General features: G+C 42.8%; 1 protein-coding gene across 1 annotated transcript; it reads left to right on the forward strand.

The window, feature by feature from the left end:
* The first annotated feature begins 7,755 nt into the window (after positions 1–7,755).
* MRPS33 (mitochondrial ribosomal protein S33) lies at positions 7,756–13,341 on the forward strand. The gene is made up of 3 exons (XM_069858773.1): positions 7,756–7,808; positions 10,947–11,202; positions 12,964–13,341. The coding sequence occupies exons 2-3, from the start codon at positions 10,988–10,990 to the stop codon at positions 13,067–13,069; spliced, it is 321 nt and encodes a 106-aa protein (XP_069714874.1). The 5' UTR covers positions 7,756–7,808; positions 10,947–10,987; the 3' UTR covers positions 13,070–13,341.
* The last annotated feature ends 226 nt before the right edge of the window (positions 13,342–13,567 follow it).

Consider the following 13,567-nt stretch of genomic DNA (forward strand, 5'->3'; position numbering starts at 1 on the left):
CTTGTAGAGCACCTTTCCAAAGCTGGGCATCTCAAAGTGCTTTACAGCAATAATGTAGATGCCTACAGTGCAGTGAAAGGATGCAAACTCTGTAGTTACAACATGTCACTTTTCTACCCACATATCTGATTTAGGGCCAGAGTGATCTCTGCAGTCCTGTATTCAAAAGGATTTATGTTTGGAGACCCCACACAGTGGTTGACCCTTTGCCAGTGACTTGAATGCTGGCAGTAGCAGCTACAATTGTGAAGACTTCATGCAAGGTTTAGTTCTGCAAGCACAGCCCCTTGCTGCCATTTTCAGAAATCCTATTCAGAGCAGAATTGACCCATTACTAAGGCAGACAGGGCCCACGACACCCAGACTGGACACAGTTTGATTCTGAAGCCCAGAAGCAGTTCGCTGCTCGTCTGCTTAATTGATGGAAGAAGAGCACTCAAGACATCTCCAGCACTTCCAGGAAGCTCAGTGCAAGAACAGCTCATCAGGAGGACATCTCTGAGACCATGACAACAAACTCAGCCCTGCTTTGAATACTGTGTTAGCACTGAATACAACAGGGCCAGTCACAGAGCAGAGCTGAGCTTCAACCACTTAAGGCAAGCAACTGTCAATAGAAGGTCTTAAAGCCTCTGGAGAGAAGTTTGTGCAGATTACCCACCACAGCAGGGAAAAAATGAGGGGTTTTATACACTTTTTACCATTATTTGGGTTATTCAGTCATCTACAACATGGTCTTTACAACTCATACTCTGAAGTTGTTCCAGTGAGAACTGCTGTGCCATGGAAGAAGTGCATTTATTCACCTTTCCTGTAAAGGCCTCAAGTACCCACCAAATAAGTAACAACGGAGAGTACTAAACCTTAAGGACCATATACCGACTGCCCAACAGATATGTTAAAGAGACTGGACTGCAAGAAGCTAATTCTTTTAATTGCTTCCAGAGAAACAGACTAAGGAACAAAATTTCCCAAGGACAAAAATGGAAAAGAGGAAATGTGGGACTTGCAGCCACAGGCTCTGAAGAAGCAATTTTTCACATTAAAAAGGGAACAGATGCCCAGAGAGCACATGTGGGAGCAGGGCTCATTCAGCCTGGGTACTGGCAAGGTCAGAGAGAATCAGTTAAAAAAAAAAAAAAAACCACGTTTGCAGCTAGAAAGAGAAGCACAAGCTGCAAGAACAAAGATCTTGAACACCCCACAAATCTTCCTGCAGGCTGAAGAAACTGAGGCTGGGAAATGCATGCAAGATTGATAATGTTTCTCAAGACAGACAAATGCTGAAGCAAAGAGCAGTGCTGGTTCCTAGTGCTGTACAAGGTCTCTGCGTGTATCCTGGTGCTACCCCGAGTACATTACATCTTTGTGTTACCCACCAGGACTGAAGCGAAGCACTGTAAACTAAAACCAAAGAATTAGCAGTTTCCATGGCTTTGCATCCAAAAGACTACAGAAGAGGGCAAGACTGATAAATGATGTTTAGGTCTACAAAGAGTGCTACTCTACTGACTACCTGGGAGTCCAGCTGGATGTTGGAAAACCAGCAAACTTGCAAATAGAGGCAGTCAGAGAGTGAATATCTAGAGTGTTCCCAAGACCTACTGATGTATCCTGTGGTCAACATTGGTCAAGATACCCTAAAGCCAGGAAAACCTGGAGAAAAACCTCCACTGGAATGCATCACAGAGGTCAACAGGGGCCTAAAATATCAAAGTCTGCTGAAACACAGGGGAGCCAACAGCTCACAAACCCAAGAGGACTACATCTAAGACAGCACTTGACAGGAGTTCAGTATGCAGAAACAGAATTGTGAACTCAAACAGAACCAACCAATCTCCTTAGATTTTCTGTATAAGAGATTGATGTCTTCCTGAAAATTTTATTTCTGGAACATTTTTATTCACTCTTTGTTTTTAACACTTGGTCAAACAGAGTTAGAGATGGACAGCTGTTTTGACCCCATTTGAAAGCCTCGGTAGATGTCCTTCCAGATGAGTTCTGCAAAGAGTGATGGAAGAGAAACTACAAAAGCTTTTATCAGCAGTGAACCAGAAGTCTATATTATTTCTTCTTTTTTCAGCTGATTCCATCATTTTAGCATTTTTCCTTTTTTTCCTCCTCCCTGCAATACTTTGTTCCAACCAAGAAAGATATGTCCTTGTGACTGTTGCCTTCAAAAGTTTTATGTGCATGTTGTTGCTAAAGTAACAATAATACTCCAATTCTGTAGTATGTTTTTCACTAGGGGAAGCTGAAGCATTTTCTAAGAATCAATTATTCTTCATAACCCATTTCTGAAGCAGATATTATTATCCCCAGTTTACAGAAGGATGAAATGGCAGATAGGTTAATTAACTTGCTTAAGGTCATCCAGTCAGCTAGTAACAGAGCTACAGAAAAAAAAAAAATAGATTCAACAATTCTCATTCCCAGTCCCTTGATCTAACCACTAAGAAATATTCCTTCTCTTCAGCCTTAAGTACTTCATTTAAATCACTGATCATTTGTTCTGACATATTGTTGAACTATAAATTAGTCAGTCTAAATGACATGCATGTGGACATGTGGAGATCTACAGCGTCCTCCTCTCACTTGCCTGTTCAGCTTCATGCAACCCCTGCTATGCTGGACAGTTCCTGTGCCATTAAAAATGGATGTACGACAGATCTGGAGAAATGTCAATACCATTTCAGGCATAAGTCCCAGGGCATCGCAAGAGAGCGGAAGAGCACTTGCTCTCTTTCCCCAGGAGGAGAGAAGGCTTCCTCGACAGCTTGGCTCTCTGGGAAAGCATTAAGCTCAAGATGCCAACTGGCTTTGAAAAATAATTTCTGTTTTTCCTCTTATGCTGCATCTCCCTCTCAAGTGTTTCCCGTGTTAGATAGCTGGAGCAGCAGTATCTAATAGCTGCATCTCTGCAAATATCACTCTGTGGCATTAGTTTGATGAGTTATTTTAAAGTCAAAATATTCTTCAAATGCCCACCCAAAGTCTGTCAGTCTCCTAACACAACACATTCTCTCCAGGGGGATTTGCCCTGCTACATGTCTCCATGGCCCAACGTGAATCACTGCACAACAAAATACAACTGAAGTTCACCAATTAATCATGTTGACATAAAAAATGAATAACAAATGTATTCTAAGCACATTTGTAGCCAATGCAGCTTTCACCAAACACTCAGAGGGTCCTTCTGGTTGATTCAGATGAAGATGATTTTGTTCCCTCATGCCAATATTTATAACAAGAAAATGTTACAGATCATCTTACAGCATAAGATGATAGCATTAAGTATAAACTTAGGAGTGAAGTTGATTACTGTGCCATACAGGAACTACTCAAATGCCTTATTTCCAAGATCAAATGAAACAAGTTCAGATGCTTCTTTACTCTTGAATGTCAATAAATAAGCGTCAATGAGCAAACTGGCATCCTGATCTTTTTTTGTTTTCTGTGTATACCTTTGCATTCTCAGGACAAGCTCCCAATGGCTCAGCTGTTGCTTTTTCTAGCAAATCCACCTTAAGGATATTCAACATTCAATTATAACTAAAGTACATACACAAGAGGAATTAAGCAGGTAAGTATTTCAGGATCACTACTGATCAATTAAAATAAGTCCAGATCAAATTACTGCCAAGTCTTTGTAAAGAGGTCTTGCCTATACTTTTTCATGAGTATCTCTTCCCCTTTTTTTTGCTGTTCTGTGTGCGCTCCGTGGATGTTTCTTTACTCCCTTCATTTCTTTCCTTCACAACAGCCCCATGCAGAGAATGCCCATGTTGTCACTAAGCCCCACATCAACTCACTCTCCTTTAACTCCTTTCTAGGGTTTTACCTTTTTCTCACACACCTGCCACTGATTTTCTTCTAAATAATTGTTGACAAGCCCAAACACTTTGTTCTATTTACAGAAAAAAAAACTCAGGAGGATCTAACAACACATCCATTCAGCTCATCACAAGCCCGTTCCTGTTGTCAGCCTCTGCTGCTTCCTTCCATTCCCTATTATTATCCTCCCTTAGCAAGTCAAGTCTAATTTGGACTGTGAAAACCACAGAGTGGGGACATTCGTTCTATGTGTCCAAAGACTTTACACACACTTACCACACCACATAAATAATATTGCATTGGTATGATTAGGCAGGTGGCTTGCATAACAGTCTAGATATCACCAGCTTCAGGAACTGGTGGTTCAGCTCTTTTGCACCACATCTCCAAAATCACCCCATCATCACTCTGCACTAGCAGGAAGCTGAGGGATGAAGGAGTGGGACATAAATGTTTTCCATTCCTGTTGCCTCCCCACAGTGACAACTAAATAATTAAGCAAGGAAATTAAACAAGGCACAATAATAAAGCGCCTGGGAAGCCGTTCAGCCTTCAACCTAAATGTTAAGCAACAGCAACTAAATCAGGAGAGCAGCAACCCATATACCACTGATAGTAATTGTTCCCAGGGATGCTTGTTACAGCACTGCTAGGCAGACAGAAAGGTGACTAGCCTGTCAAACCAATTCTCATGATGGGCAGGGAAAGTGATTTGGACAACGTCCTCCACGGTGAAAAACATCACTTAGCAAGTTTAAACTCTCCCTCAGAATCTAGGGAGACATGCAGTCCCTCAGATGAGGTCCATTTATGGCTACACGGGTTGCAAAACAGACTGTGCTCCACCTCTAAAAATTTGCAGATGTGTTGAGTTGCCACTTTGTTGACTGTTATGACTTTGATGTTTCTTTCTGAGTGCCTGTATGCTGCCCTACAGGCTAACATGTTAACCCTGGCTGGGTGCTTTGCAAGCATTGCTCCTCATAACCACTGAAATAACAGTGATATAGCCACAAAAATACACTCTTTTGAGTGCACATTTTTCTTTATTCCTGACCTCAGATGTAATAATATTTGTGTGTTATTGCATGGCTGGCAGGAGAAAGAACTGATTTTAAAGGAAAAAAAGGCAGAAATTAACTAATGTAGACCTGTTCATAGATGTGTGCTTCCATCACACCAAAAAAATACACAAGCTGGAGCGCTTCACATGCATAGTTACACAGTTCTATGCCTGCAACATGCAGGCAACAACACTCAGTCTCTGAAGAGAAAATCTTTGGATTGCGATGCCTTCCTAGTGATCCAGAGCTATGATGTGTTAATTATGAAAGTCAGTTTGCTTACTGCCCTGATCAGGAACAGTCATAATTATCATATCAGCTCAATCTGCTAAATTTCTCTGTTCTGAAACTCAGCAGAGTAACTTTAGAGAATCAGACACCAGGCTGATAACGTTGCTGGAAAAGAGAATTAGAACCAGAACCACACTATTTGGTCCAGTTCTAGGTAAAGCAATAGTTTGAGGAAAACGGGAAGATGTTTTTCAACGGTCTACAGGACACTTCTCTGAGTTTGGGTAATATGCAGGAAGAACTGGATATTTTCATTGATGAGTAGAAATGAGATCCAACTAACTTAATTATTGAAACAGGCACAGTGATTTACCGAGTTGGAATATTAAAATATTTTGCCACAATCCTTTCAAACAAAGACATTTGAAGATATCAGAAGGCAACCATACATATTAAACACTATCATTCTTTTAGAGATGCAGATACAGTAACTTGTCCAAATTAACCGATTGAGGACAGGTGGAATGGAATTGAATGGCTACAGAGAATGTGACTACTTATTCCTCCAGTGCACGAAAAGTGTGATGAACTTGGAGCTGTATGAGCCCCAGATAGCCAGCAGCCATGTCTCATTAGAGTTTCTAAAACTTATTTTCCACGACAGAAGTTATTCAGGTCTACATGGAATAAGTATTCTGGAACTCCTTATGTTTAAACAATTTAATTCTCGGACAAGAAAGTAGTGGTTGCTCATGAACCAGCAATCACAATTTTATTATAATAAGTGAAAAAGGACATCTTCAGACAGGGAAATACTTTCCTACACACAGAGAGACACTTCAGAAAGAGTATCTCCATCAAGAGGAGAGAAAAAATAGAGACAGAAATGTAAATGAGAATTATTATGATCTAACTCCATAGTCTAAAAATCACGACTGCATAATTAGCAAAATGGCCTGTTTTGGCTGAAAGCCAATTCTCTCTCAGCAGCAGGGTGAAGGAAACACTCAGAAGTTACAAGTGTGGTACAGAACAACATGGAAAGACAAAAAATCACAGGGAAAAGTTCTGGAGTACATAAAAAAATTAAGACTACAGGAAACGCACAAGTGATATACTACAAACTGTAGAACAGGGAGTGCAACAATGCCAATGTCTATGGCAGATATGGTAAAACAGTGCAGAAGTGGTAGAAATGGTAAAAACTTCTCTTCCCTCCTTAGAAGGATTAAGGAAGAAGCACTTTATTAGCTAGTAAAAAAATAAAAGCACTTTTTAGTACTTTAGTGAGTAATGAAGATGAGTAACATCTGCTAGAACAAATATTTTAATATTAAGATGTATAGGAAACTTTGGCATAACTGTCTTCAAAGAACTGGCAAAAGAAATTTCAGGATTGTTAAGTTTAATGAATCTTGAAAAATCAGGCAAATTACAGAAGATCATACCTATGTTCCAGACGGGCAAGAGAGATGACCAGCACACCTAGGCCACGGGGCTGATTAGGCCCTGGGAATGCATAGAAAAGGTGAAAGAAAACTAATCAAGTAAGGACTAAGGAATAACAATGTGTTTAATGCCAGTCAGTATAAACTCTTCTAGAAAAGAGATCAAGCCAGACAAATGTTCATTCTACAATGGTGTTATAAGTTTCGCTTATAAACATAATCCCTTAATTAGACTCATAGAATCATAGAAAGATGGAATGGTTTAGGTTGGAAGTAACCCTAAAGATCATCCATTTTCAACCCCACTTGCCATGGGGCATGAACCTTCCACTGGATCAGGTTGCACAAAGCCTGATCCAACCTGGCCTTGAACACCTTCAGGGATGGAATATCTATGACTTCTCTGGACAACCTGTGCCTCACAACCCTCACAGGAAAAAAATATCTTCCTAATATCTCATCTAAATCTCCCCTCTTTCAGCTTAGAACTGTTACTCCTCGTCCTATCTCTGCACTCCCTGATTAAGAGCCTATCCCCAGCTTTCCTGTTGTCATTAACTCAGATGTTTGCATCCTTTCAGGTAGTTGTAGAGAGCAATGAGGTCTCCCCTCAGCCTCCTCTTCTCCAGGCTAAACAACCCCAGCTCTCTCAGCCGTTCCTCATAAGGCCTGTTCTCCAGCCCCTTCACCAGCTTTGTTGCTCTTCTCTGGACTCGCTCCAGAGCCTCAACATCCTTCTTGTGGTGAGGGGCCCAGAACTGAACACAGGATTCGAGGAGCGGTCTCACCAGTGCCGAGTACAGAGGGAGAATAACCTCCCTGGACCTGCTGGTCATGCCATTTCTGATCCAAGCCAAGATGCCATTGGCCTTCTCGGCCACCTGGGCACACTGCTGGCTCATCTTCAGTTGTCTGTCAACCAACACCCCCAGGTCCTTCTCCTCCAGGCAGCTTTCCAGCCGGACTTCCCCTAGTCTATAGCACTGCACAGGGTTGTTGTGCCGCAGGCGGACAGGTCGGGCTTCAGTCGATGATCTCAAGCGTCTTTTCCAACCCAGCGATTCCATAATCGATCCGATGACTCGATGATTCGATGACTCCACCTCGTGGGCGGGGCGGCGGCCGGCAGGTGCCTCCTTCCTCCTCCTCCTCCTCCCTCTCTTCTCCCCCCGCCCCGCCCCGCTCCGCCCCCGGCGTCACGCACGCGCCGGCCCCGCACACGCCGCGCAGGGTCAGCCCGGGCTGTGGGGGGGTGAGGGGCGGGGGGGGGGCGGGGAGCGATCGGGAGCTGCTTCGGGAATGGGAATGGGAATGGGAATAGGGCTGGTTCTGGGCACCCCCGCACCTCGGGGTTCGGGGCGGGAAATGCACGCTGCCCCCCCCCCCCCCCGGAAGGCTCGGGAAATGGCCTCCATCTGCGCCAGGGGAGGTTTAGATTGGATGGAGGGGAAAATGTCTTTAGGGAAGGAGCGGTGAAGCGCTGGAAGAGGCTACGCCGGGGAGAGGAGGGGGCGCCGTCCCTGGAGCTGTTCGTGAAACGCGGCTGGGAACGTGGTTTGGTGGGCGCGGGGTCGGGCTGGATGAGCATAGGGGTGTTTTCCAAACTCGGTGATTCTGTGATTCCAATCGTATCCTGGGCCGCATCTAAAGCAGCGTGGCCAGCAGGTCGAGAGAAGTGATTCTGCTCCTGTACTCCTCTCTTGTGAGACCTCGTCTGGAGTATTGTGTCCAGTTCTGGAATCATCAACGTAAGAAGGATGTGGAGCTGTTGGAACGGGTCCAGAGGGGGCTACAAAGATGATCAGGGGGCTGGAGCACCTTCCACGTGAGGACAGGCTGAGAGAGTTGGGGTTGTTCAGCTTGGAGAAGAGAAGGCTCCGAGGAGATCTTATAGCGACCTCCCAGCACCTGAAGGGGCTGCAGGAAAGCTGGGGAGGGGCTGTTTACAAAGGCTTGTGGTGATAGGACTAGAGGCAATGGGTGAAAATTGGAGAGGGACAGATTTAGACTAGACATAAGGAGAAATTTCTTCACTCTGAGGGCGGTGAGGCACTGGCACAGGTTGCCCAGGGAAGCTGTGGCTGCCCCATCCCTGCAGGTGTTCAAGGCCGGGTTGGATGGGGCCTTGGGCAGTCTAGTCCCGTGGGATATGTGCCCATGGCAGGGGGTTTGGAACTGGATGATCTTTAAGGTCCCTTCCAACACAAACTTTTCTATGACTCTGGGGCTCACTGGAGGCCTGTGCTTGTCCAGACCACACTGCTTTCCCTCCCCTGTGTGCTCATGGGAAAATCAAACATAGTTTTGGAAACAGAAAGTTCTCCTGGAATGTGATGAAGAAGAAGGAAGCAGTCAGAGACAGGCTAGGGGATCAGGAAGAAAAAGCTCAGTGTAAGATGGGAAAGCAAGGTTTTGAGTAGCAGTAAGGAGCAGGGAGCGGATGAAGAGGTAGCACTGCATGATGGTTTTGCCTTTGGTTTGGGTGTTAATTAGCAGGAAGTAATCCTGAAAATATCATTGCTTCAAGTGAGTAGAACAAAACTGTTCTGGTAGCATCTCATGGTATCAGAGGTTGCCTTAAAATAGGCTCGAAACTTCGGAGTTTGTAGCCCTGGCCGTTCTTATCTCAGATGTTCTTAGACTGGCAAGAATTAATGGAGAGTCTCCTGCCTTGGCTTCCTTTAGCAATTCTGAAGTGAAAAGCAGGAAGCTCAGACCAGTGGTTTGCATCATCTAGGAGCTAAAGGTATTTCCATTTTAAGGCTGCAGTTGGAAGAGATTAAGGAAGCTTTGTGTTTCAGTTGAGTCTGGTAGCATTTTCAGAATGATGATGTGATGAAGTGTTTGGGGGACAATTTGTTGCTTTATCTCTGGATGTAGGAATTAGTGCTGGCTGTTCTGAAGTGGATGATGTAGCAAGACTTAGTGATCATTCCCCCATCTAATAGATGCTGAAGTCAAAGTGTTGCCCTGTGATGATTTAAGAGCTTTTGTCTTCTCAGACAAGGTCTGCTGCCCTAGCCTATTCTTTCTGCTCTTTGGTGCAGATTACTTGTGTTATTTTCATTCTTCACTGTTTTCCTGCTTTCTTTCTAGGAGTCTAAGTAGACAATTGTATATCAGGTCCTCCAGTGGGCAGATATATGTAAATGAGCTTATGAACACTTAAGATGTATGTTATGAAACAAGAAGGTCCCTATTATCATCCTAAAAGACACCTGACCCTGTCCTGCGATTACTTTTGTTCCTGCTCCAGGCTCTTCCAATTTTTTGTGCTCATCTTCTGGAATGAGCTGTGCAATAATTCTTAAAATGGGAAATTTAAACTTTTAACATGAGTGTAGTGCACTTGAAGAAACCCTGGTTAATTTTTCTGGGGAAGTATATCATCACTTATTTGAAAAGGCACAGTACCTGCAACATACAGCTTCAAACACAGGATTATGGGACTCTATTCTTGTCTATTACTGCAAAGAAAGAGTGAAAACACAAAGAAGAGAAAAAATAAGGAGGGGTAGGAAAGCTGAGAGAAAACCCTTCTCGGTACCTCTTTAAAAGAGTGTAGATATTGTCTCCGGTGGCATAATAACAATAGCTTTGCGCTCAGAGCATTTTTCTTGCAGAGGTGTCTTTTGGTGGGAGGTGGCTGAAAGAGAATGGGAAGTGGCAGATGTGGGATTTTCTTAGGAAAAAAAAGAAACAAGCATGGGAAAAATATTTCTTTCCTCTCTTAAGAAGAACGGGTACCAGGAGAGACTGAAAAGAGAACGGAGAAAAAGCTGGTGAAAATAGTCAAGAGAAGGGAGTTGACATGGGAAAGTTCTGTATGGTTCAAATAGGGAAACAAGATGTATTTTATTTATTGTGACAGTTAATCAGCCATTTTTGCTGAAATGATGGACAGCAACAATGTTCGTACAATGTTTTGAATAGAGTGAGAAATTTTCATGAGAGAAACTTCATGGTTGCTTCCTCGACATTTGGGGCATCACAGTGTGGGCACCACTTTTGGCAGAGGTCACACTGTAATTGTTCCTGTGACTGCAATTTAAAGGGAGCCTTAAGCAAGCTGAGTAGGACCTGATAATAAACTAGCCAGGGCAAGCGGTGGTTCAGTGTAGGTACCTTGATAGTCTGTATTGCTGTCTGTAGTGTCCTTGTTAGGCTGCTGATTGTTGCTGAATTTGGCGTAGACACATTCTTTATATGTGGGATCACGTATTAAGAATTAGACTGATTATTGCAAGGAATGCATGACTTCAAACGCACTATCAGTGTACAATGAGTCATTTTGGTTGCCTTTATTTTGGAACAGCTTGCAATACTCGGTCATCTTACTGTTGTGGCTCTTCTGTGTTTCCTTTTCCAGGAAGGTCCGTCTGTCCATGTGTACCCACTCTTCCTTGGGAGATGTCCAGTGTATCCAGTTACGCACTTCGAATGGCCCGGCTGAGTGCTCAGATATTTGGAGAAGTTGTCAGGCCAACTGACTCAAAATCTATGAAGGTAGTGAAGTTATTCAGTGAGCAACCTTTGGCCAAGCGGAAAGAGGTCTACAACTGGTATCCTCCTCACAACACCTACTATGCCCTCATGAAGAGACTCCGTTACTTTGGTCTCTACAGGTAATCTCCATGCTTATGGGGTGGGAGCAGAACTGGAGATGGGAAATGGGTGGGTGTGAGGTTTGTTACAGGTTTGCGGTTTTTTTCCTCAAGGAGAAGAGGAAGGAACATAGGAAAAGGTTTAGTTCAGGATATGGTGTGTATGGAAATGTGCACTTGATTGTTGCACTGAGGGCAAGGTGTGTAAAATAAGGGACTACTGTCTAAGTAACTTCTACCATAATTAGAACTTCTTGTGGGGAACACTTTAGGTGTAATTATGGGCAGCCAGTTATTTAAGAAATAGTTCTTGCTTTGGCTTTGGGAAAAGAAGGGAAGGGTGCTTTCCCATAGACAGGAGACGTGTGTGTTGTTCTGAATATGGCAAACAAATGTGCTTCAGAAAGGTGATGTTACCTTAAGATGAAAATTGCACTAAGACAGTCTTACCATATATTCCTCAATCATTCAACAGCTAATAAGTGAAAATCAGATGAGAAGGAAAGTCTGTGTTAGGCTGGAGGGGCTTTTTATACTTTAAAATAAATAAAGTTAAATTAAATTCAAACATAGTTTAAATAGCCTTGTTAGTTCCAGCTTCGTCCAAACCAGTTGTTGAATTTCTAAATGAATATCCAGAGTCTCAACTAGGAAAAACTGCACTGCTGAAGAACATCGGCAGGAGTCAAATGCAGTTCTCCGACTTCAGTCAGGTAGCACTAAAGAAATCCCTTTGAAGTGAGGCTGCTAACGCTGCGAAGTCAAAATAGATTCATTTCTATTGACAATGTCACAATGCTACTCATCAAGGATTGCATCTAGGATGCTCTTGGTTCAGGTAGGCATGCAAACACTTTCTAGAACAGCTGTTTGTTGACAGAGAAAGCCCCAGTGACACAACAGTGTTCTTTACTCCTTCCCTTCTAATGTCGAGTTCCTTTTCTAGCTCTTCTGTATAAAGAGAGCTGGTTGAGGATCGGATTTGCTGGTCAGAAGTATGTAATGAAGAGTCATAGACTAATAGGGCCTGATAATAACTTGCAAGCTTTTTGTTTCTTTTTCAGAGAAGTCATGCTTAAAATATAACAGTGCATCAGTCTTAGGCCACTTAAGATACAGTTGTGAGTTTTGAAAAACAACCTTCACACTGAAAAATACAGCAACGGAGATTAAATAGAATTTATTAGAACATTACTGAGGATTCATTATCTCTGCCAGCTTCTTTGTCCTCCTTCCTGTTTTATCTTCCTATTAAGATTCTAGCAGTAGCTGAGGCTTTCTCCAAAACTCATTCTTGAAGTCACCTCAGAGCGGTGTCACGTACTGTAACTACCGCTCAGCATGCCCCTGTTTTCTTAGAAGCTAATGACCTGAGCTTAGAATCTAGCACAGAAACACAACGTGCTGTTGCTGGACTGCTGAGCTAGAGGAGGAGAGAGAAATTCTCATTCATATCTTTTGCTGATTTTTATATTTTACTGCTCATTTAAATATAGTCAATCAATAAATGCAATGGAAATAATATATGTGTATATATATATGTGCATATACCATTTGTTGTTGAAAAGGGCAACCTTGTTAATTCTGAAAGTACAGATTGAAAGTTCTTTCAATCCAGAATTACTGCTAGCAGTATCATTGAATACATTGCAGTGAGTTTCAACTTCAGCGGTAAAAAAAGTTTTGAGTTTTTTTTTCATTATTATACAGTTCAAAGAACCTTTCACATCTAGGTATTCCAAGAAGTAGAGTAAACTTCTTTTTCTTCTCTCCCTTATCTAGGGATGAGCATCAGGACTTCAAGGAGGAGATGAGGCGATTGAAAAAGCTCCGTGGAAAGGAAAAACCAAAGAAGGGGGAAGGAAAGAGAGCTCTTAAGAAGAAGTAATGCCACTTGGACAGTGCAGTTAACTACTCGGGAAATGCTGGATAACAGCTGTGACCCACAATTTCTCTTCCCAGCTGGAGAGGGCGCAGCGGGTGAGCTGCATGTGGGACATGAGAAACACACTGAAATACTGGGGTCCACCTTGGGAGTGCACTTGTCTGTGGTTTTCTTGGTTTTGAATTTTTGTGGTTTAAGTATATTGTGTGTTGCAGCGCACTGGTTTGTCAGAGCCCTCTCTCACCCAAGTAGTAAAAACAATAGTTAAAAAAAAACCCCACTCAGTGTTTTTCTTTCCATCATCTATAGCTGTTTTAGCTTTTCTGGATCTGGAAAATAGTTTACTTTTCATTGTCAGTTCTACTTTCTTGCATTAACATCACACTGTTTTGCAAGTGGCCACAAAAAATAAGGTTTCCTGCTTATACTGCTGCTTGTCATCTCACCTGTTATAAGGATTTTCATTTCAGGTAGTTAGTTTTTTTTTTAGCTGCTGCTGGA

This window comes from Phaenicophaeus curvirostris, chromosome 1 (genome assembly GCF_032191515.1).
Source record: "Phaenicophaeus curvirostris isolate KB17595 chromosome 1, BPBGC_Pcur_1.0, whole genome shotgun sequence".
Taxonomy (NCBI): Eukaryota; Metazoa; Chordata; class Aves; order Cuculiformes; family Cuculidae; genus Phaenicophaeus; species Phaenicophaeus curvirostris.

Excerpts from the sequence above, each read along its gene's own strand:
- MRPS33 (XM_069858773.1), top strand. The coding sequence starts at position 10,988 with ATGTCCAGTGTATCCAGTTACGCACTTCGAATGGCCCGGCTGAGTGCT. Across the intron at positions 11,203-12,963 it reads CGTTACTTTGGTCTCTACAG|GGATGAGCATCAGGACTTCA; the intron begins GTAATCTCCATG and ends TCCCTTATCTAG.